Consider the following 25,871-nt stretch of genomic DNA (forward strand, 5'->3'; position numbering starts at 1 on the left):
GTGAATGGCGCCAAAAATGTGTCAAAAGTGTCCGATGTGTCCGCCATAACGTTGCAGTCCCAATAACAATCGCAGATCGCTGCCATTTCTAGTAAAAATAAAAATTTATAAAAAATAATAATTCTGTTTTTTACCAAAAATATGTAGAAGAATACGTATCGGCCTAAACTGAGAATTTTTTTTTTTTTTTTTAATTGGCATATTTATTATAGCAACAAGTAAAAAATATTGTATTTTTTTTCAAAATTGTCGCTCTTTTTTGTTTATAGCGCAAAAAATAAAAAACCGCACAGGCGATCAAATACCACCAAAAGAAAGCTCTACTTGTGGGGAAAAAAGGACGTCAATTTTGTTTGGGAGCCACGTCGCACGACCGCGCAATTGTCAGTTAAAGCGACGCAGTGCCGGAAGCTGAAATTTCACCTGGGCAGGAGGGGGGGTATATGTGCCCAGTAAGCAAGTGGTTAAATGATTGGAAAAAAAAACACATAAAAAATGCTATGACATACATTGCAGTTCAGTGAGTAAAATAAGCATTTGATCCTCAAGCAAAACATGACTAAGTACTTGGTGGAGAAACCCTTGTTGGCGAGCACAGAGGTAAGACGTTTCTTGTAGTTGGTGAGCAGGTTTCTAGGCTGTCTTTTGGCAACTCGAAGTTTAAGCTGCCTCCATAAATTTTCAATAGCTATGTTGAAAGACCCATCCATGACCCATCTTCAGTGTTCTGGCTGAGGGAAGAGCTAAGATTTTACAATACAATACCCTGTCTATGGGCACCTCAATGTGGCAAAGTTGGCCTGTACCTTTAGCAGAGAAACGGCCCCAAAGCATCATGTTTTTACCTCCATAGTTTACTGTAGGGATGATGTTCTGAGGGTCATAGTGAGCATTTTCCTTCCTCCAAAACACAAGTCAAGTTAATGCCAAAAAACACAATTTTGTTCTCTTCTGAACTCGGCACTTTTTCCCAATCCTTCACTGAATCATTTGGATGTTCATTGACATGACTGTACATGTTCTAGAGCAGTGGTTCTCAACCTTTCTAGTGTCGGGACACCTTGATAAAAATTTCCCAAGTTGTGGGGACCCCTAACAGTAAAAATATTTTTGTAGCATGGGTTGTCAGCACCCAAGGCAAGACAAGTAACCCACGGACATTTAGCGCTCCCTGAGTCCCTTCCACTCGCAGAGTATTAAAACCCCTTATGGTACATTTTAGGATGCATCACTCTTTCTCTTTTGTTCTCCTTTCTTTTTTTTTTTTCTTCTCTCTCTATTATAATTTATTTTTCCTCTCTCTAGTCCTCTTATCCCTTTTTCTAGCCATCTTTCTTCTTTCTCTTATTCTTTCTCTCCCTTTTTCTTTGTTCCTCCCCGTTTTCCTCTACTTCCATGTATTCTCTATTTTTATTCCTCCTCTTACTCTTTGGTGGGGGGTTGGGTGAATGGTATGAGTGACAGTGCTGGGGGGAGATCTGATCAGCCAACTTGGGTGCTCTTGTTGAAGGTCATCTGCTGATCTGAGAACTGTAATAGGGACTTTTAATGGCAACTATAATCACAGGTAGTGTTACTCACTGTGTCTTCGGCTTCACTATGTCTCCTACTTTACTGTGTCTCATAGCAGTGACACCTATGCTGAAATCAGGAGATTGTGTCTCCTCCAGCCCCTCCCACTTAATATTTCTCACCAGTCAGCTGACCCCCAGCCATGCTGTGAACTGAATGGGCGGTTGCGAAGAGGCTGAGTGGTCGGCCACAGGCTCCAGGGACAGTTCAGCTGGGCAGCCACAGAAAGGCTGGGTGAGCGGTGTGGGCTTCAGGAACAGCCCAGGATTTGGTGATCCCTGGCAAATCATCATCCGACCCCCAGGTTGAGAACCACTGTTCTAGAGGAAGGACAGTCACTGTGTTTGGAGGAAGAAAAATGCTGACTATGACCCAAGAAATACCATCACTACAGTCAAGCGCGGAGGTGGAAACATTATGCTTTGGGGCAAAGGTACAGTCCGGTTGTGCTGCATTGAAGGGCCAATGGATGGGGCCAAGAATTTAAAAAATCTTGGACAAGAACCTTCTTCCCTCTGTCAGAACACTTAAGATGGGTCATGGATGGATCTTTCAGCATGACAATGAACCAAATATACCACCAAGGAAACAAGAGAGCGGCTCAAGAAGAAGCACATTAAGGTCATGGAGTGGCCTAGCCAGTCTCCAGACCTAAATCCTAAAGAAAATTTATAGAGGGAGCTGAAACTTCGAGTTGCCAAGCGACAGCCAAAAAACCTTAAGGATTTAGAGAAGATCTGTAAAAAGAGTGGAACCAAAAACATCCTGAGATGTGTGCAAACCTGTTCATTAACTACAAGAAACGTCTTGCCTCCAAAACCAACAAGGGTTTCTCCACCAAGTACCAAGTCATGTTTTGCTTGGGGATCAAAAACTTATTTTACAAACTGAACTGCAACACAATTGTATATGTTTATTGATTGGTCACAGTGATTACTTGGTACCAGGACCGCTCACAGTGGCCCAGTACCATGATCTGTAATCAGCCGTGTCTGTTGGATAGAGTAAGTTACAGATCATGTCATAGGGGTGCAGTTCTGGGGGAAAATATGGGTAAATCCTTCTGGAACTAGAGAGCACCCCCCAGGCCATTTATATACATTGGCCGAGTGGGAAGTAGTTAAACAGCAAAATAAAAGGATAATCCACTTCATTTTTCCAAGGCCATGGAGGATCTTTTCAACTTTGCTTGGACAATTCTTGACCTATTTAACCACTTGAAGACCAAAATGACAATTACTCGGTCACATAACCATGTACAATCAAAATTATTTTTTTATTAATTTTTGAGACACATATAGCGTTCCTTTGGTGGTATTTAATCACTTGATAAGAGAACACCAAGCTTCAAAAAGTCTAACTCTCACGCCCACCCGCTCTCTGATCAGGTCAGTTCTCCCACGACAAACTGATCAACCTAGTGAAGGTCAGGTGAGGTATGGGCCAAGTTATCCATCTCTACAAAAGATATGTACCCACATGGCAAGAAATGATTGGAGGAATGATCTCCAATCCCAGTTGACACCTCCTTAGGGGAAACGCGTTGTAAGGAGACAGTTGTAACGTCGGAGAGCACAGTCCGCACTGCAGATGAGTAGGGATTGCAGTACAAAGGTATTGGGCTGGTGTGAATTCCAACAGGAGGGTAGAAACCAGCACAGCCATGTCACAAACCACCTTCCAGAACCCTTGCATTGCTGGAAATGGCCACCAAATGTGAAGTAGAATGCCCTTTTCCTTACCACAGCACCTACATCGGATACTGATGAGGATATTCTATGCAGTAAGGGGGGGTTTCCTATACCAACAGCATCTTAGCTATTAGCCATTTTATTTGACCCCAGACGATGTCTTCTTCGATAAAACGTGCATCGGGTCGTATCTACAGCTACTACTGCATGGAACCTACTCATTATATACAAGCTCTTGTTTTATCCTCTCAAAGCGTACATTTGAAATGTTTTCAAATAAATGTTCTTCCTGTTAAAACGGATTTACACTATGTGCACACCTTTTCCTTTATTTTTGGTGAACCTGAATTTCTCTGCCACGGAACCCATCGTTAATATTGTGGTTATGAAACTTATTGCTGAGACGAAAGTGTGACTATCTTACTCTGATGTTCGTCAGATCCAGTGCAGAGGTCTTCGTGTTTTTGCTGTAGTGTCACCAAACAGCCCTTTTAGATTTATTTGGCGTATGCCTTGCTGAGTCCATTCAACCCGGTAAGCCTCATTCCTACCAGTGGTGGTGGCTTTTCTTCTATCATCACGTTTGTGTTAACTGAAGATCAACTTTCACCCGTTTGGATTATCACTTCACTTATGCTATTACAGTCATCACAAATGGACTTGAGCAAAGTTTAAATCATCATTTTCATATCTTTTTTTTATTGAATTCATATGTATATTTACTTAAAGAGCGAATATTATTACTCATTTATATAATTTGTATGCGTTTAAGACCCTAAACAAGTTTCATGCCACGTACACACAACCGTTTTTCATGGTCGTTAAAAAAGGGATTTTTAATACAGCTTACCTGTAAAATCCTTTTCTTGGAGTACATCACGGGACACAGAGCGGCATATTCATTACTATGTGGGTTATATGGAGTACCTTCAGGTGATGGACACTGGCAATCTCAAACAGGAAGTGCCCCTCCCTATATAACCCCCTCCCATAGGAGGAGTACCTCAGTTTTGTAGCAAGCAGTATGCCTCCCAAAAATGGTCCCCAAAAGAGGGGTGGGAGCTCTGTGTCCCGTGATGTACTCCAAGAAAAGGATTTTACAGGTAAGCTGTATTAAAAATCCCTTTTTCTTTCTCGTACATCACGGGACACAGAGCGGCATATTCATTACTATGTGGGATGTCCCAAAGCAATGCTTACAATGAGGGGAGGGAGAACATCTTCCCAAGACAAAAGGATTTAATTTAGAGATATACTCAAATCATAATAAATCCAACTTAGTTGAGAAAAAATAAATTTTTAAATTTAACTCAAAAGGGAGCCCCCCGGATCCGAGGGTCTCAAACTGCAGCCTGCAGCACTGCCTGCCCAAAGGCTGTATCAGTATTCCTTCTTACGTCCAACTGGTAGAATTTTGTAAACGTGTGGACAGAAGACCAGGTTGCCGCCTTGCAAACTTGAGCCATAGAGATCTGGTGGTGTGCTGCCCAGGAGGCGCCCATGGCCCTAGTAGAATGAGCCTTTAATGATAACGGAGGAGGCAACCCTTTCAAGCCGTAGGCCTGAGTGATTAACTGTTTAATCCATCTCGAGATGGTGGATTTTGCAGCTGCCTGCCCCTTCTTGGGCCCATCCGGTAAAATGAACAACACATCTGTTTTCCGGATTTTCTCTGTAGCTTTAAGATAGGCCTTCATGGCCCTGACAATATCCAAGGTATGCAGCAACCCTTCCTTTCTGGAAGTAGGTTTAGGGAAGAAGGATGGTAATACCAAATCCTGGTTTAGATGAAAACTGGATATAACCTTTGGTAGGAAGGAAGGATGAGGGCGGAGAACGACCTTGTCCTTATGAAAAATAAGATATGGATCCTTCCAGGACAAGGCCGCCAGTTCCGATACTCTTCTTGCGGAAACTATGGCGACCAAAAATACTAACTTCCTTGTCAGTAAAACCAAAGGAATTTCAGCCAACGGCTCAAACGGTTGTTTCTGTAAACTTGACAGAACAAGATTTAAATCCCACGGGCAAAGCGGGGATTTAACTGGAGGATTAATACGCAAGACCCCTTGAAGGAAGGTCTTAACTAGCGAGTGGGTGGCCAGCGGCCGCTGAAACCACACTGACAAAGCTGAAATCTGTCCTTTGATTGTGCTTAATGCCAGTCCCTTATCCACTCCTAGCTGGAGAAAACTTAATACTCTATCGATGGTAAACTTGCGAGAAAGCCATCGCTTGGACTCACACCACCTACATAGGCCTTCCAGACCCTGTAATAAATCACCCTAGAGACCGGTTTCCTGGCTCTGATTAGGGTAGAGATTACTTTCTGAGACAGACCTCTACCCCTGAGAATCAGGGATTCAGCCTCCAGGCCGTCAAATTTAGATGCCGTAAGGCAGGGTGGAGGATCGGACCTTGCGATAGCAGGTCTGGCCGTAGAGGAAGAGTCCAAGGGTCTCCCACTACCATCTTTAGGATTAGTGAGTACCATGCCCTTCTGGGCCATGCTGGAGCTACCAGGATGACTGGTATGTGCTCCACCCTGATCCTGCGCAGCAGGCGGGGTAGTAACTGGAGCGGGGGAAATGCATAAAGAAGTTTGAACTGATGCCAAGGGCAAACTAACGCATCGGTTCCGCAGGCCCTGGGATCCCTTGTGCGGGACATGAACCTGTCTAGCTTCTTGTTCAGTCTCGATGCCATGATATCCACGTCCGGCACTCCCCATTTCTGGCAGAGTGTCTGAAAGACTTGTGGATGCAGAGACCACTCCCCCGGCAACAGAGTCTGGCGACTTAAGAAGTCCGCCTGTAGGTTGTCCACTCCGGGAATGAATATAGCCGATATGCAGGGCACATGGGCTTCTGCCCACAAGAAAATCAAGCTCACTTCTCTCTGAGCGGCTTGACTCTTGGTTCCCCCTTGGTGATTTATGTATGCCACCGCCGTGGCATTGTCCGATTGTATTCTCACCGGGAACCCCTGCAATTTGGACGTCCAAGCCTTGAGGGCTAGTCGAGCAGCTCTGAGCTCCAAGATATTGATGGGCAACTGCTTCTCTGCTGCTGCCCAAGTGCCCTGGCGAGTGCACCCCTCCAACATTGCTCCCCAGCCAAACAGGCTGGCGTCTGTGGTTACTATTTTCCAGGTCACAGGACTGAAAGTCTTTCCCTTCAGGAGATTCTGAGGGTTTAACCACCAAGATAGACTTTGCCGCACTCTTGGTGAGAGTGGCAAAGGAATTTCTAAGGCCTGAGGCCTCTTGCTCCATGCTGACAGGATGGCTGCCTGCAGGATGCGAGTGTGGCTCTGAGCGTACGGAACCGCCTCGAATGTGGCCACCATCTTGCCTAGTAGTCGCATACATAGGCGAACAGTTGGCCTTTTCTTTCTTAGAATTATTTGTATTAGCTCTTTGATGGCCTTGACCTTTAATAGGGGTAGGAACACCTTTTGTTGTTCTGTATCCAATCTCATGCCGAGATATTCCAGCTGCCTTGTGGGCAGGAATGCTGACTTGTCTCGATTTAGGACCCAGCCGAACCTTTCGAGGTACTGAACTGTGAGGGCCACCGCTCGTTCCAGGCCAGGAGACGAGTGGTCTACAACCAAGAGGTCGTCCAGATAAGCCAAGACCGTGACTCCTTGGGTCCTTAGATTGGCTAGGATTGGGGCTAGGACCTTCGTGAATACCCGGGGGGCCGTAGCCAACCCGAAAGGGAGCGCCATAAATTGGAAATGACGTTGAGCCACCGAGAAGCGTAGAAATACTTGATGTGGCTGAAAAATTGGCACATGAAGGTATGCATCCTTTATGTCTATGGACGCCATAAAGTCGTCCTTCTGGAGCACGGCGACAGCTGACCGAATAGTTTCCATCCGGAATGAGCGGACCTTTAGGTACGCATTCACTCCCTTTAAGTCCAAAATTGGCCTGACATTGCCGTTGGGCTTTGGGATGATAAACAGGTTGGAGTAGAACCCCAATCCCTGTTCCCGGACTGGTACTTCTACTATCACCTTTTGGCATAGCAGATGATTCAATGCCGCTATCAATGCGGCCTTTTTCACAGGGTCGCCTGGTACTCTTGACTCCTGGTAATGAGGAGGAGGGATTTTTAGAAACTCTAGTCTGTAACCTGCGGCCACAGTAGACCGGACCCATTCGTCGGGGATGTTGGCTTCCCAAACCTCTGAAAAGAGGTGAAGCCTTCCCCCCACCCTCATGGGTGGGGGCGCCTCTTCATAAGGCAGACTTAGGGGCTGGCTTAGCTGGTTTGCGATACCAAGGTTTCTTGCCGCCAGAGGCCTGTCCCTGCGATTTGCTGTTAAAGTTTGATCGTACAGGAGGCCGTCGGTACTGCCTGGAATTTGAGGGCCCCGAAGCCGGGGAAAGCTGCCTTTTACATGTAGGCCCCCGAAACTTCTTTTTGACTGGTAAAAGCGTACTCTTACCACTCGAAATAGTCTGAATGTATTTATCCAGATCTTCTCCGAAGAGTCGCCCTCCATGGAAGGGAAAACCTGCCAGAAGCTTTTTGCACGGGGGCTCGGCCGCCCAGTTTTTTAACCATAAGAGTCTTCTCATATGCACTAAAAATAGTGATAAACGAGACGCTTGCTGAATAGAGTCCTTTATAGCATCCACCGCAAAGCATAGAGCTCTGGGTATATCAGATAGCTCCTCTGCCTGCTGGGCAGGGATGTCCTTAAGCATCTGTTTAGTCTGGTCCTTTAAAGCTTGACAGATTCCGATAGCAGCAACTGCTGGCTGTACCACTGCCCCTGCCGTAGCAAAGGAAGCTTTTAAAAGAGTCTCCAAACGTTTATCAACCGGGTCCTTAAACATTTGAATGTTTTCTACCGGGCAAGTTAGTGATTTATTCACACATGAGATGGCAGCATCCACAGCTGGGAGCGCCCATCTTTTGGCAAACTTCTCTTCCAACGGGTAGATAACAGAAAATTTTTTAGGCGGCAGAAAAATTCTGTCTGGTCGTACCCAATCCTGGAAAATTAATTCCTCCAAAAGAGAATGGACCGGAAAAACTGCGTTGTTCAAGGGCGCCCTTAAGGAGCCCAAAGAGGAAACTACCGGACCCCGGCGCTCCGGTAAAGGCAACTTAAATGCTGAGTGAACCATATCTGTCAAAGACTGGACCCACAGACTCTCCGCTTGGGAGGCTGAGAATGGTTCTTCAACAGTAGATTCCTCAATTTCTGAACCCTCTGGATTCTCGTCCAGTATGTCCTCCTGAAACTCTAATTCCTCCGGTGAGAGAATTTCAGCATCTGAGGATACAAATTTAGGCGAAGGGGATCTAGTCCGTTTCTTGCCTGGTAAAGACTTAGCGAACATAGCCGCCAATCTTTCCTCTAGCCCACTCAAAGAGGCAGCTAGCATTTCCTCTGTGACAAACACAGGGTTGGGTGGATCTGGGCCAGCCGCCGCACCAGACCCCCCTATTGGCTCAACCAAGGCGGCCACAACTTGGCTATTAGGTGGGGAGAGTACCGGCATAGCCTGACTCATGTCCTCAGAATCCGAGGGGGAGCCCTTTTGTTTCTTGGCATTTTTTGCCCCTTTTGATCCCGAGCCTTTGGGAGCCATAATACAATACCGAGGTACCCCTGCATGCAACAACTGACTGTTTGCAGCTAGGAGTAGTTAAGAGGTTTAGGGAACAGCAGGATTACTAGTGTCCAAAAACCCCTGGTGAGGCCGAGTATGTTTATTCAAAAAACAAAGGAAAAAAAAAAAAAAATCTCTTTTTTTTTTTTTTTTTTTTTTACTATGATATTATGTTCCTTTAAATAAAATGTATATATATATATTCTTTTTTTTTTTTTTTTTTTAAACATACGGCCCCACCAGATATCCTTTGCGGCCTCTAACCTGCTGCAAAGGGGAATTTTTGGCTGTAGAAAGAAAATAGGCCAAGCCTAGGATGTACTACCCCTTTCCTGCCACCGGGGGTCACCGGAGTGCCGCTCTGCGTCCCCTCTCCTCCAGCATCAGCTCAGACTGAGCCATGAATGCAGTCTGTCTGTTCTTTAACAGACGCGAAGGCACGCCTCTTCCTGCGCTCCCTCCGCCCCCTCCTCCCGAACGGCGCGAAACAGTCTATTTTAGCGTGCCCGCGCACGCGCGCGCGCCTGTCAGGAAGGAGAGAGACACATGGAGACGCGCGCCAGGCGCTACAGAGGCAGGGAGAGAGGATCGAGCCGTCGGCTGCAGGGCGGCAAATTTGAACCCCCGGACAGGTAGGCAACTAACAGAGACTCTTAAGGACTCAGTTCTTTGCCCAGAAGAGATTCAAAGATGACCCTATCTGACCAGCAGGGCAGCAGGTGGCCAGCAAAGACTTACTTGGACAGGGGAACCAGAGATAGGGGGGGGGAATCCGACCATCCTGTCTACACACAGACATAGTGACCAAGGTGCCTATGCAGAGCATACTTAGGCTACCCCCCCTTTTGATCACCCCTGGGGAGCCCGCTGTCGAACCAAGTTCCGCAGGCTCCCCACTTACCTGCTCCATGCCGCAGGACGTTTGCAAGCAAACATAGTCCAATCTTCTCCCATCTCCGTGGGTAGTGTAGTAGACCATCAGGCACTGGGGTCCTAGAAGGAACCGCTGTCCTGGACCTATATAGCACCCCGGCAAGCAGGATACTTTTGGCTTTGGAAAAAAGCACCAAGTCCTGGGCCCGGGGTCCAGCCCTCCAGAGAGGGCATTATAGGCAAAACCCCATGGATTTTGGGGCCCGGGTACTGTCCACTTCGGCACTGAGGCACTCTGGACAGATCCGGTTAGCCTGCCAAAATCCTAAGGATATGGAGGCAAGCTATTCCGTGACCAACACCTAAGACACTGGCGAAAAAACTGAGGTACTCCTCCTATGGGAGGGGGTTATATAGGGAGGGGCACTTCCTGTTTGAGATTGCCAGTGTCCATCACCTGAAGGTACTCCATATAACCCACATAGTAATGAATATGCCGCTCTGTGTCCCGTGATGTACGAGAAAGAAAACTGTCGTGTGTAGGCTTCAGAGCATTTTTCTTGGCGAGAAAAATGGGCATTAAAAATTTAGGACCTGGTCTATTTTTTCTCTTCGTTTTTCACACCGTCGTTTTTCTCGTCGTGAAAAACGGTTGTGTGTAAGCTTTAACGACAGGGGAAAAAAACGCACATGCTCAGAAGCAAGTTGTGAGATTGGAAATTAGCATAATCAGCCCAAAGGGTGGCGCCATTCAAATGGAACTTCCACTTTATAGTGCCGTCGTACGTGTTGTACGTCACCGCGCTTTGCTCAAGCATTTTTTATCACGATCGTGTGTATGCAAGGCTGGCTTGAGAGGAATCGCGTAGAGAAAAACTGTTTTTTCCATGACATGAAAAACGGTTGTGTGTACGCGGCATTATACTTTTTTCTTTATTGTCCTCGTTTAGAACGTGTTCATTTTTAGCGCTGCACTTTTTGTATTACTACCTCTATAGCCATTTTCTTGTTTGGAGACATTTAAAGACTCCTTGTGTATGTAGGTGTTGATAGCCCGCCCCCCCCCCCCCCCAATCATCCTCGATCAGATTTAAACTCAGGTCTCTCTCCTAAGCCTCACAAATCCTTCCTGACATTGCCGTCGGGAGCATCTATTGCTCCTGTTCGTCATTCCAGCATCTGGGTTTTTGCTATGGCTTTCCTACTGTGTTTGTCCACCTACAGGCTGATTGATGTGGTAAAAACTCAAACTTGTTATAATTCAGCTAAACCCTCATTTGGATGCTTGTGATAGAGTGAGATACGTGTGGTGTTCCTGGTCAAGCCCCCTGTTTGTCTGCCCTGCTTTGTTAGTTTGGATTTCCCTGTGTATGACTTTGGACCAGATTATTAAACTATTCCTTGAACTCAGCCTGCCTTTTACCTGGACTGTCATAGAACCCAGTTATCTGTCTGCTAACTGCAAGTATCTACTAGCTTTGCTCAGTTCACCTCTGCCCTGGTGTGGTGGCCAGGCACTATAGCATTGTGTACAAGTCCTGGGGTCAATCGAGTACCAGTAGGCCTGCTTGCCTTATGGGAAATGGGGCTGCTATAGGTGAAGAACACAGTAGCCAGCTATAGTGTCTGACCACCTGTGTTGGGGTAGACGTGACAATCACCTAGTGCTTACCAAACAGATGGAGGTAGATTGAAGAGATCAGGTGCCCCTTTTTGCATATTCAAATGAGGTAAGAGAGTGAGCAAATGGCGACCAGTTACTGGAGCTGTCTCTGAATGTTAAGTTTGAACATATGGGCAAAAGGGAAAAGAAGCTGTGTTGAGAGACGACAGAAAGTTCCTCCAAGCGCAAAAAGCACCCATGGTAAAAGAACTGCGTCACAGCCATATCAGTGTGTGGACACTCCATAGCCAGAAATGAACTTCACTTTCCCAGTGGGATGGATAGATTAAAAGTGATTGTAAAGTCTAGTTTAAAAAAATATATATAATTTACCAGCTCTATGCAGTTGGTTTTGCACAGAGCAGCCTGGATTCTCCTATCATCAGGTCCCTCTTTGCTGCTCCTGGCCCTTCTTTCCTTTCGAGTGCCCCCTCAGCCATCAGCTTTCTGTGCCGGCACCTTAACCTGAGTCAGAGCACCATGTATCCAGACATGGAGTCCTGGCCTGGCCCCACCACCCTTCTCCCGCGATTGGCTGACTGAATTTGATTGACAGCCGCGGGAGCCAATGAGGCCCCTGCTGTGTCTCAGCCAATCAAGAGTGTCACAGACGGCCGAAGGACTCAGGTATATCGCTGGAGAGAGAAGGGGCCCAGGTAAGTAATTAGGGGGTGCTGGGGAGGCTGCTACACATAAAAAGATTTTTTGTCTTCATGCATAGAATGCATGAAAATAAAAAAACTTCTGTCTTTATAACTACTTTGAATTTAAACGGGGTAAGATGGCTTATCACAATAGAGTAATAGCCTTACAGGCCCTGTCAAAGCTGGTTAAAGTACAGACGGTCGTAAGGTGATTTATCAAGCTCCGGTTAACATGCAATCTCTACATCCAAAGAATAAAGCCCACGACCAGCCAACAAAAGGAATTCTCCAGACCCAACTAGTCCTTAACCACTTGCTTACTGGGCACATATACCCCCCTCCTGCCCAGGTGAAATTTCAGCTTCCGGTACTGCGTCGCTTTAACTGACAATTGCGCAGTCGTGCGACGTTGCTCCCAAACAAAATTGACGTCCTTTTTTCCCCACAAGTAGAGCTTTCTTTTGGTGGTATTTGATCACCTCTGCGGTTTTTATTTTTTGTGCTATAAACAAAAAAGAGCGACAATTTTGAAAAAAAAATACAATCGGGTATATTCAGGTAGGACTTACACCGACGTATCTCGATATGTGCCGCGTAAGTCAAAATCTGCGCCATCGTAACTATGCGCCGTACCCACAAAAATAGATACGCCTGAAATTAGGCTTCTTCCGACCGACGTAACTTTTCTCCGCCGGCATTTTTTATGAGCATTGTTTTGCTGGGCGCATCTTGCGATCCCATTGTTTTCCCATGCAAATATGCAAATGAGGGAGATACGCTAATTCACAAACATGCGCGTGTCAGGCGCAGTGCGCGCAAGTTGTACGCCCAGCGCAAACTTGCTCCTCCTAAAAGCAGGGGCAACTTAGCAACAGACGTCCACAGGTCAGCTGGAGAGCAGCTACATCAGCACCGTTACGGACGAGCTGAGCAAGCTGAGCACCCACACTTGCAGGACAACACATCTGTATGCCAACATGCCAGGGGCAGCCATGGTCCTAGCAATACTACTGTGTGAACCGACTCGTAGGAGGGCATGGGAGCGGATATAACGCACGCGCATGAACATCTTTGGCATGGGTGATTCGGAGGTCTTTCGCATTTTCAGATTCAGCTCTGAAGCCAACCAGGAATTAGCCAGAACCCTGCATGATGACATCACCAGCAAGACACATCGTGCACATGCAGTGCAGCCACTGGTCAAGGTACTGGCAACACTCCATTTCCTTGCCAGTGGTTCTTTTCAGCGTACAAGTGGAGTGGTGGCTGGGATGTCACAATCCTCCATGAGCAGATGTGTGCACCAGGTTGTCCCCGCAATCCTCAGACGCATGTCCCACCACTTCATCAAACCCACCCAGAAGAAACTGCGGGTGAAGGCAATGGCAGATTTCTATCAAATTGCAGGATTCCCACGCACCGTGGGGGCTATTGATTGCACCCATGTGGCACTACGGCCCCCCCGTGACATAGAGCACATATACTGCAATCGGAAGCACTGGCATTCCATCAACGTACAGGTGATAGCCGATGCGCATTGCCTCATATGGCACGTCCGTGCCAAACACCCAGGGTCCAGCCACAACAGTTTCATATACCGTCAAAGCCCCATCTCCACAGAATTTAAACAGAACGTGTACAGGGACAGCTGGCTGGTTGGTGAGTGACATGGGTGTCAGGCATGACGGCCCCTCCCCATGATGCAGACATCACGCGGGGCACATGCACGACTAACATCCTCCTGTCTTTTCCCTTCCAGGTGACGCGGCATATGCACTTGGGCCCCATCTCATGGCTCCATTCCGGAATCCCCAAACCCCAGGAGAGCAAAGATACAATGATGCACACACACGTACCCGTGGAGTGGTGGAACACACATTTGGCCTCCTAAAGTCCCGTTTCCGATGCCTGGATAAGTCTGGGGGTACCCTGTTGTATTCCCCAAACTTTGTGTGCCAGATCATCGGGGCATGATGCATTCTACACAACTATGCCATGAGAAAGGGCCTGGAGATTGAGCTATGTGATGACCTGACCCCCGAACCACACAATCCCCCCCTAACCAACGCAACCTGGTCTACTGAGGGAAGAGCAGTCAGGAGTTGCCTCGTGGAACGTATCTTTACACGTTAAACACACACATTCATCATGGCACAAGGAGAATGCACGCATGCACACCACTGTGTGACACCCCTTTGCCGGCAGGAGTGACCCCCCCTCCCATTCACACACCAGTCACACTGTAGTTTACACTCCTCACCGTGTGTATGAACTACAACACAAACAATAAAACTCAAACTTTGAGCATAACAAAAAAAAAAAAAAAAGTACAGCTCATACTTTGAGCATAGTCAAATCCAAAAATCAAGCTCATACTCTGAGCATAAAGAAAAATCATAATCCAGCTCATACTCTGAGCATAAAAAAAAAATAAAAAAATAAAAAAATAAAACGAGCAGAAGTGTTCCAAAAATTGGGCATTCATCTGCTCTTCCGTTTGCCCAGGCTAGTGCCACGGCTCTGGCTCCTCAGTTGGCGGGATGGAGCCTGGGGTGGGGAGGGAGGGGGGGGGGGGGAGTAGCATCATCCCCTGCTTGGTCACTCCTGGCAGGTGGTGCCTGCCTGCCCTCCATAGCGTTGGCAAGGCGGGTGAGCACCGAGTTGGTCTGTGCCAGCATCCGAAGCTGGCGTGTTGTGTTCTGATGCTGGTGCCGCCGGGTTTGTCTCCCCTCCTCACGCACAGCAGCAGTGTTGGCCTCTACAGCCCCTGCCAACCTGCTCACCTCCGCTGTGAGCACTGCTGTGGCGGAATGCTGCTCCACCATGCAGGTGACCATCGCCACACTGTTGGAGCTGACTTCCTGCAGGCTCAGTATTTTTGCTGCCCTGATCAGCCTGCAGGATGAGGGCCTGCTGTAATGTGGCTGCGCATGCAGCCTGGGACTTGGCCGAGGAGGCCAGGCTGTCCGCCACTCGTCTAAGGTCAACCACCATAGCCCCGATATGGCGGGTCTGCCGGCCCTGCTCCTCCTGCAGCCCTTCTCGGAGGCCTCCGGGTACACCCCTCGTCTTCCGAAGAGCCTTTGTGGGAGAAGGAGAGGCTGGGGTCCGTCCAGATGGGGAAGACTGGGAGGGGCTTGCCCTGGAGGGGGTAGACCGGATGGTGGGGGAGGTGGTGGGGAGTCCAGGGATACTGGAATCCTCCTCGAGGTATATGGAGTCCTCCTGGTGGAGGTCAATCGACTCCTCCACAACAACCTCTATAGATGACCTATGGGCACTCCCCTCCACCAACATGCCCAGGATTTCAAGGATGTTCCGACTGGACCACAGGATGTTCCGGGGATGTGGTGGGTCACCCTGCAGCCGACGACGACCCAGCTTCATCCTCAACATCTGCTGATGACACAAAAAACCCCCCCTCTCCTGACAGGGGGGGTTTGCGCTGATTGTTTATCAGCGCAGCCCCCCCTCGGATCGCCACACTGGACCACCAGGGATGCCCACCCTGGACCACCAGGGTGGGCAAAAAATAAAAATAAAAAAGCCTGCAAAATAAAAAAAAAAGAAGTCTTAAAAAAAAAAAAAAAGCATTCAAAAAAAGATGCCAATCAGTGCCCACAAATGGGCACTGACTGGCAACCTGGCAAAATCAGTGCTGCCCCACAGTGTCCATCAGTGCCACCCCAGTGTCCATCAGTGCCACCCCAGTGTCCATCAGTGCCACCCCACAGTGCCCATCCATGCCCAGTGCCCACCTATCAGTGCCCATCTGTGCCACCCATAAGTATCCATCAGTGCCGCCCATGAGTGCCCATCTGTGCCGCCCATGAGTGCCCAGTGCCGCCCATGAGTGCCCATCAGTGTCGCCTATGTGTGCCCATCAGTGCCGCCTATGTGTGCCCATCAGTGCCGCCTATGTGTGCCCATCAGTGCCGCCTATGAGTGCCCATCAGTGCCGCCTATGAGTGCCCATCAATCAGTGCCACCTCATCTGTGCCCGTCAGTACTACCTCATCGATGTCCATCAGTGCCATCTCATCGGTGCCCATTAGTGCCGCCATATCAGCGCCCGTAATTGAAAGAGAAAACGTATTTACAAAAAAATTGACAGAAAAAAATAAAAACGTATTTTTTTTAAAAAAATTTCAGCCTTTTTTTAGTTGTTGCGCAAAAAAAAAAAAAAAAAAATCGCAGAGGTGATCAAATACCACCAAAAGAAAGCTCTATTTGTGGGGAAAAAAGGACGTCAATTTTGTTTGGGTACAGTGTAGCATGACCGCGCAATTGCCATTCAAAGTGCGACAGTGCTGAAAGCTGAAAATTGGCTTGGGCGGGAAGCTGCGTAAGTGCCTGGTATGGAAGTGGTTAAATAGCCCAATTTTAGGCCGATACGTATTATTCTACATATTTTTGGTTTAAAAAAAAAAATCGCAATAAGCGACTGGTTTGCGCAAAAGTTATAGCGCCTACAAAATAGGGGACAGAATTATTATTTTTTATTATTTATTTTTTTTACTAGTAATGGCGGCGATCTGCGATTTTTATTGGGACTGCAACATTATGGCGGACACATCGGACACTTTTGACAAATTTTGTTGCACCATTCACATTTATACTGCGATCAGTGCTATAAATATGCACTAATTACTGTATAAATGTAAATGGCATTGAATGGGTTAACACTAGGGGGTGAGGAAGGGGTTAAATGTGTATCCTGCATAGTGTTCTAACTGTGGGGGAATGGGACTGACTGGAGGAGGTGATGGATCTGTGTCCCTATGTACAAGGGACACAGATCGGTCTCCTCTCTCCCTGACAGGACGCTGTCTCTGTGTGAGCCGGCAATGAGAGATGATCTCATATGTTTACATTTGAGATCATCTCTCATTGGCCACACAGATCGCATACCAAACGGCCACTCCGATTGGCCATTCACGGCGATTTGTGATTGGCTGTGTCCAAGGGACACGGCCAGTACAGAATTTCCCCGCTGTGCTCGGGAGCGTGCGCGGGAAACGAGGAAAGGGGCAGACGTCAATTGACGTCCTGCTGGATTTTCAGGTTCGCGCTGAAGCCGTCATTTGGCTATAGCGCGGGCCTCAAGTAGTTAAAATCACCATGGATCTTACAGTCCATCACACTAGTCAGTTGGGCTGTCCAGTAGTACCTCTTCCGGTCTGGCCAACACCACCCTTGGATTTGGGAAGAACAAGCCGAGTCTAGCTGACTGAGGAGGGCACACCTTTCCAGAAGAAATTCCTACACATCGCCTTATATGTCGAGAAAAAAAGCAGGAGTCAAGTAGATTGGCAACCATGGCAACCATGGAATAAAAGTCATTCTCAAACTGTACATTCCCAAAGCAGGAAAATTTAGCTTGGCATTGAGAAAGGAAGTGAAACGTTCAATGCAAATGATTTTACATAGTTTATTTTAAAGCCTTGTACACACGATCTGATTGTTTGCGGAGAAAGCCTCAGACTTTTGTTGGAAGGGCGTTGGTTAAGAACTTGTCTTGCATACAAACGACACACAATTGTCGGCCAACAAACACGAATGTAGTTACGTACTACGTGATTTTTCAGCTCTTTAACACCACCCTTGGGGCACCTTCTGCTAATGTCGTGCTTGGAAAGCATTGATTCCGAGCATGCATGTACTTTGGACTTTTGCCTGACGGACTTGTGGACACACGCTCGGAAAATCCGTTGTCGAGGGAAAATTTTAAAGCCTGCTATCCAACATTTGTCTGCAGAAAATCCGACAATTGTCAGATGGAGCGTACAAATGGTCGGATATTCTGCCAACAGCCTACAATCACACAATTCTCATCGGAAAATCCAATCATGTATACGAGGCTTTAGATTAAAGATGGTGTGAACATTTTCAAGGCCCCCGTCTCAAGTTGGGGAGGATCATTTGAGGGTCTGAGAGGAAGGAGAGGACATTCACGAATGCTGCCACTTTATGTTCCCTATCTCTAACAGAGATCCCTTTATTTATTCTGATTCACCCTTATAAGGTGCAAGAAGGATTCTAAAGTTAGAACATAAAATAGCAGGGAAAGGGAACATTCCTGTCTAGCTCCGTTTCCAGTTCAGATGCGATTAATATGTGGACATATACCCTTATTCTTGCCTGGGGTTTGGAGCATAGGAAAATAATATTGTTGCACATGCTATTTCAGAGTTTCAAAGTTTGCAAAACTGCCCACATACAGTATAGTCAGTATAGTCCAATTGCACTCTATCAAACACTTTCTCAGCATCCACAGACAGGAAGAATCTCTCCTGACATTTAAAAGCAAGCCAATTAACCCCTTCACACTGACCGTACGCAAATTTGCATTTATGGCATGAAGGGGTTATACTGGGGTGATGCTGCAGACATTATTTTTCGAGCGGACGGTCGACTTTTTAGTGATAACCAATGCAGCTAAAAGCCGCTCAACTGTTATCCTAAAGCAGCGGGAAGGGACGTCCTCTCCCTCCTGCCGCTCTTCCCAGCCCGAGCCACCACCCGGTGCATCCTTCGGCTGGGTGGAGACCCGAACAAAGCCTGAATCTGGTCCGATCGAGTCTCCGAAGTAAAATCTCGGAAGCAACGTCACGTCACTTCCAGTTTACTCGGCGGCAAATGGCACAGATTTAAAAAAAAAAAAAAAAGTATTCGGAACTGCCGTTTTTGGCGATCTGAATACTAGTGCAAAAGGAGGGACTTGGGGGCTTTTGTTTATTTAATTTAATCATCCCTGTCCCCATGTGCTCACACAGAAAAGAAAACGCATATCCAAGTCGTGCCCGCAAATAGTGTTCAAATCACACATGTAAGGTATCGCCGCGATCATTAGAGCGAGAGCAATAATTCTAGCAAAAGATCTCCTCTGTAACTTTCGCTTGGTAACGCTTACATGTTTTTAAAGTGTCACCTATGGAGATTTTTAGGTACCGTAGTTTTTCCCTATTCCATGAGCGTGCGCAATATTAAAGCATGACAGGTTACGTATCCATTTACTCTGTGTAACATCATCTTTCACATTATACAAAAAAATTGGGCTAACTTTAAAGGTTTTTTTTTTTAATTCAGGAAAGGGTTTCCCCAAACAAAATGCGTTTGAAAGACCGCTGCACAAATACTGTGTGACATAAAATATTGCAACGATCACGATTTTATTCCCTAGTGTCTCTGCTAAAAACAATATAATGTTTGGGGATTCCAAGAAAAAAAATAGATATAGTGTTTTGGGGTTCCAAGTAATTTCTAGCAAAAAATATGGATTTTAACTTGCAAGAAACAAATGGCGTGAAAGAGTGAAGCAGGCCCTCAAAGTATTATACCTGGCCTTCTGACAAATAAAGCCCACCTGATGAAGGCCAACGTATGATGAAGACATTGGCTAGAATGTATACAACATTTTTTATATTGACACTAAAGCGGGAAATGTGTCGATAACTGGATACTAGAGAAGGGTTCTGCCTTCTTTTGGTTTAACTGTCACACATGCCTCCAAGAGATGGTATGAGGTATGGTGTGATTTTGATAAGCCAAGAGGACAACAATGTCAGTCATACATTTATAGTATTGCGCTGGGAGACCATCCAGTCCAGGGCTCTTTCCTGGTTTCATAACCTTGAGTGCGATTGTGAATTCCTCTAATTAGGGAAGGGTATAAGTTTTTTTTTTTTGCTTCGGTCAGAGGAGATGAGAGACGGGCTAAACTGGGCAAGAAACTCCCAGATCAGATACTTCCATCTGTGGATCTGCGAAACGGCAGCCGTCCGAGGGCTCAAATTATATAGCTGACTATTTTAGAATATCATGTCAGAGTAAAGTGTGCCCATCGCTTCGTGGATTTGGTGCATAGTAGCACATAAGACCCCGCTGCACCTAGCAGAAGAGGAGGGAAAGTCAGGCAGAGCTGAAGGGGGGACCAGGGGAGCACACAAGGGGCCCGGGCAGCAGAAGGAAAGGTAACCTGGATATGAGGGGTGGCAAGAGCAGAATTTACTAGCAACAATCTCCTGAATTTCTCCCCTGCAGCAGCTGAAAGCCATCAGGAGGAAAAAGAGTTGAAGTCGGCTTTAACCTGCTGCAGTGAGGGAAGTTTCCTTGCCTTTTGCTGCTTGGTCTCTCCCCCCTGCACTGCTGCCAGTTTTTCTTCGACACTGCATATGTGGGAGAAGCAGTGTCGGGTCTACAAGGAAGGGATGTAATCGACCTGTCACCTGTATACAGATGACAACAAAAACAAGAGAAGGGCACACGACCTAGTGCAATTTCATTAAAAACATTTATTAAAGAATAAAAAGTAAAACACAAGGTACTCACAAACGTATGTTGTATAAACGTATGTCAATGAACAATGTAGAAAAAGATGCCTAGGGACTGCTGGAATGCTCCAAAAATGCAAGGCGGCCAAATGGTGTCCGTGATGGCTAAGCTGATGTTTTTTGAGGAGGAAGCTTGTTCCTCAGAGCCAAACAAGCAAATGATTCTCCATACCTTTATATAAGTTTTGGTACACAATCTGACCCACCTTCATTGATAATCATTTCTCCCTTGAGCATAAGACCTGAGCACAGGAGAGATACTTCACCATTCTACAGATGCCATGTAGTGCCCTTGTCTCAAAAAGGCAATAGCCAACCTTGCGGATTCCATGCGAAATGTTGGAATTTAAAGGCGTTTGTTGCGGATGCCCCCATTGGGCCTTGGTACAAGCAACAGGTTTGAAGAGAATCCTTTGAAACTGTCTTGTTGGGGTTACTTACAAACATACTTAACAATACATTCTGCAAATGTTACTGCCCTTGGGCAGATTTTGGCTGATTGGAAAGAAAAAAGCAGTGAAGGGATAGAGCTTTGAACTTTATTTTGTACCTCTTTGTAACCTCCAACTGAACTCACAGGCTTGCAAAGGATTTTAAGCTCTTGCCGACCACGCTACAGCCTAATGACAGCTACAGCACAGTCACACATTTCTGGGAGGGTGTCTATTGCCGTCCTCCCAGAACCCTGTATGCCCCCCTGGGCCGTGCATTTGGTGCGCCTTGTGATCGATGAAAAGGGCCATTCACAGAGACAATTTACGATGTGATCAGCTGTGTCCAATCACAGCTGCTCACATGTAAACAAATGCCTGTTAGGGTCCTTTCACACTAGCGGACCGTTCGTCCGCTCATTACAAGTCCGTTAACAGACTTGTAATGAATCCCTATGGGAACGCGTCCGTTAGCGGATGGAGCATCCGCTAGCGTCCGCGTCAGTCGGGATCCGCTTTTCCGAATGGAAGAAACCCTATTTTTCTTCCGTTCGGCGGAGCGGAACTGATGCAGACGGACAGACGGTCCGTCTGCATCAGGTTCCCCATAGGGCAGAGGGGAGCAGAGACAGGGCGGTCCCTGCACTGTGTGCAGGGACCGCCCTATCTGCCGACAGCTGAGCGGGGACCCCCGCTGAGCCGACTGAGACACACGGAGCGGACCCGGAAACGGTCCGCTCCGTGTGAAAGAGCCCTTATTGGCATTTCCTTTTCTCGGCAGTCTGAAGAGAGGAAAGACAATAACTGGCTATCCTGTGACAGGGCACATTTACACTGATAATCAGGGCACTGATCATCAATGTCCTGGATCATCAGTGCAGCCCTATCAGTGTGGCATATCAGTGCCCAATAGTGCAGCCTCATCACTGCACATCAGTGAAGAAGAAAAATTATTTATTTGCAAAATTGTATAACATAAATATAGCAAAAGTTTTTTGTTTTTTTTTTCAAAATGTTTGCTTTTTTGTTTGTTTAACAAAAAAATAAAAAAAACAAACGAAAGCTAAATCTGTCTAAAAAAAAAAAAAAATGTCATATGTACAGTGTTGCATGTCCATGCAATTGTCATGCAAAGTGCGACACTGAAAATTGGCCTGGTCAGGAAGGGGTGAAAATATAACATATTTAGGGGTTCCAAGTAATTTTGTAGCAAAAAATAAATAAAATTGCAGATTTAATTACGTATGTGAGAAATATCAAAATTAGCTAGTATGGCAAATGGCAACTTTAGCTGTATATTTTAATGCCATAACCACGACCCTCCACCAAAAACTCCTGGCAATTGCAGTAAAAGCACATGAGTGTTGTTTCTTCTTTGTATCTTTAGTAGGGACAAGAAACAATAATATGAATTTTGTTTTGTTTTTGTCCTACCTAAACACACTGATGCTCGAATAGATACTAAATATAACACCTTAATTTTTCCTACAAAAAAAAAAAAAAAAAAAAAAAAAAACATACAAACTCACGAACTGCCAGTTATACTGACAATATAATTTACACTCATTAAATTGGATTCTAGCCTTGACGGAATTCATCAGTTTTTTTTCTTTTTTCAGCAGACTTTTCATATTTTTTAACCACTAGACTTCCAGATGGTTTTGCCACTTTCATGTCCAGGGCAATTTTGCTATTCAGCACTGTGCTACTAAATGGCAATTGCGTGGTCATGCAACATTGTACACAAATGAAATCTCAATCATTTTCACACAAATACAGCTTTCTTTTGGTGGAATTTAACCACTACAGGGATTTTCTCATACATTTAGACCAAAATGTATTCTGCTACATGCCAAAATCTCAATAAGCATATATTATTTGCTTTGTATGAAAGTTAAAGCGTTTAAAAACTATGTTATACACACTGGAATTTACATAGCTATAGACGCTATACTGTAATGTAGGTGTATAGCGACTTATAGTGTGACTGTGATAGGGTGGTGCATAATCTGATGCAAAAAGACATTGGCAGGGAAGGTCACTTAACCGATACCAATGTCGTTAGTGATAATACTGTACACTGACATTGTACTAATGACAATGGCTAGGAAGGCGTTAACACCTAGGGGCAATCAATGGGTTAACTGTGTGCCTAACAAGTGTAATAAGTGCCAATTTTAATTACCAATCTGGCTGTTTTTCAGGGAGGACAGCAAGATCACAGAAGTCTGTGTGTGATTGGACTCAAATCGTCGGCTGAAATCTGCTGCCAAACTCGTGCAGTGTTCAATCACAGCACGGGTCAGCAGTGGGCTCCCTGAACCCAGAGGAAGCCGGTGATGTACATGTACGTGACCGTACCGTACCTGCCACCAGCACTGTGAGCAGGTGATTAACAGACTTCTCTAGCAAGGAGAAAAATACACAATCTATCTTTTCCTCTTCACAGAGGAGAAAAACTGGATCAGGTCTCCACACTAGTGATCAGCTAATCACAGTTATCACATAATTGGGAGACGTTCTCCCAGCTCCCGATCATTAGAACGAGACCTGAAGCTGTAGTTAACAGCTCAGTCTTAGTGCTAGGAGCATGCTTCCATCACAAGCACAGGAGCAAATACTGTATATAAGGTTTCCAGAAATCCACTTCCTGGACACTGCATATACAGGTATGTGTTGTGTGGCTGTAAACGGGTTAGGAAAAAGAAAACAAAAAGTATAAACTTGCCAGTTGTCCAGCTTTGTAGGTCTTTCCATCCCATTCTATGGATGTATATGCTGCCCAAGGAGTTTGCATGCGTTTTGAAGCTATGTCCTGACGAGAAATGATACCTTTGAAGCCCAAAAAATGTATTTGTTTGTCATATGTTTCATGACAATTTTTTAACCATGTTAAAAATTCGCGATCAATTTTTACTCTCTGCTCCTGGAAAAAAAAAAAAGAAAAATAATTATGTTGATTTTTTTTACATGCTGTTAACATTATAACACAAACGTTGAAGGTGGAAAAACAAAGCTTGCTGGATAAACCTACTGACGGAGAGAGACTGTGTGGGAATATCAAGCACACACAGAAGTCAGGGACTGAATGAGCCTCAAAGTCTTAAATAAATATAAAATATTCCCCTTCGATGGACTGTTCCTTTAAAACTGGATGTTATTCACCACTTCAGGCCCGGAAGAATTAAGCCTCTTTGTGCGACACTGTACCCAAGAAAAAATTGTGTCTTATTTCCCACAAATAGAGCTTTCTTTTGGTGGTATTTGCTCACCTTTGCGTTTTTTTATTTTTTGCGCTATAAAAGACAGATTTTTTTTATTTTTTTAACAAACTTTTTGCTATAATAAATATCCCCAAATAAAATAATAAAAAAAAATTCTTCCTCAGTTTAGGCCTATATATAGTCTTCTACATATTTTTGGTAAAAAAAAATATAAAAATCGCAATAAACGTATATTGATTGGTTTGCATGAAAGTTTCAGCGTCTACAAAATAGGGGATACATTTTCTGGCATTTTTAGTATAATATATTTTTTTTTACTAGTAATGGTGCCGATCTGCATTTTTTTTTTTTATCAGAACTGCGTCATTGCGGCAGACAGATCGGACACTTTTGAGGGACCATTGACATTTATACAGCGATCAGAGCTAAAAAGAGCCACTGCTTACTGTATAAATGTCACTGGCAGGGAAGGGCTTAACACTAGGAAGGCGATCACGGGGTTAAATGTGTTCCCTCAATGTGTTCTAACTGTAGGGGGGGTGGGACTTCCTGGGGGAGGAGACGGATCATTGTTCCTATATATTAGGAACACATGACCTGTCTCCTCTCGCCTGCCAGAACGTGGATATGTGTTTTTTCTGGCTCTGTCAGGAGCAATCGCGGGTGCCTGGCGGACATTGCAGCGGGCGTGTGCGCCCCCTATACCCATTAAAGCGGCTGCCGTACTGCGATTCGTGCATGGGAGCCATTCTTCTGTCAAACGACGGAGGGCTGTTGGCAAAAAAGGTAATTCCTTAATTATCATAATCTTAAAAAAATAGCTAAGTGACAGTCAAAAGTGGACAGTTGATAACTATCCATAAAACCATGCAAGTGTGTTAAACAAAAATTCCAATTAGTTTACCTTATTTTGGTTAAAGGATAAGTACACTTTTTGGGAAAACATAATAAAAATGCACATTTTATTTCAGGTAAAAAAAAAGGTGCATTGATTACTATTATTTTTCTATTTTTTGTTGAGCCTGTAAAGCATTGCACCAACAATCAGCAGATCGCTGGTGCCATGCAGGTCTCCAGCAGATCTGCCAGTACAGCCTGTACATGCTTCTAAAGACCGTGACCTGGGTTAAAGAAATGTTTAGGAAAATAATAAAATAAAATATTAAAATAGTGAAGATGGTTTCTTCAGGAAAAAGAAGGTATCCATCACCTGCAGACATGAGTAAAAAACTGAGGACTCACAGAGCTCCAGGGTGAGGTAGGTACATATCCTCACAAGTTTTCCAGTGTCCCATCACCTGAAAGTACAGAGCTTTAACCCATGTGTATGAAAAAGTAGGATTTTTGTACTCACCGTAAAATCCATTTCTCTGAGTTCATGGACGGACACAGCAGCAATTGACCTTAGGGTTATATCCGCTTCCTTCAGGAGAGTTTAGGCAGAAACAAAGCACTTTAAGTGTTAACAACACAGGGGGCGTGTTTCCCTGGGTATAACCCACACCCTGCTCTAGCAGCTTCCAGTTCGTAGACAAGCAGTACAAACAAAGGAGGGGTGGGTGCTGTGTCAGTCCATGAACTCAGAGAAATGGATTTTACGGTGAGTACAAAAATCCTATTTTCTCTTCCGTTCATGGACGGACACAGCAGCAATTGACCTTAGGGACATCCCCAAGCAGTGTCAAAAAAATTAGAGGGGTGGGAAAAAACACAGCAAATTAAGCTTCACCCCAAACAAACCAGAGTGCCTCAATGGAGGAACTTAAACCTTAAACAGCTGCCTGCAAAAACTTGCGGCCAAAGGA

At 45.6% G+C, this 25,871-nt stretch overlaps 1 protein-coding gene across 1 annotated transcript in view; it reads right to left on the reverse strand.

The window, feature by feature from the left end:
• SMCHD1 (structural maintenance of chromosomes flexible hinge domain containing 1) overlaps positions 1 to 25,871 on the reverse strand; it is a 504,574-nt gene that overhangs the window by 357,067 nt on the left and 121,636 nt on the right. The window contains exon 13 of the mRNA XM_040354031.1: positions 23,571 to 23,768. Coding sequence (XP_040209965.1) covers positions 23,571 to 23,768 — 198 coding nt within the window. The remainder of the gene's footprint in view (positions 1 to 23,570; positions 23,769 to 25,871) is intronic.

Source organism: Rana temporaria, chromosome 5 (genome assembly GCF_905171775.1).
Source record: "Rana temporaria chromosome 5, aRanTem1.1, whole genome shotgun sequence".
NCBI lineage: Eukaryota > Metazoa > Chordata > Amphibia > Anura > Ranidae > Rana > Rana temporaria.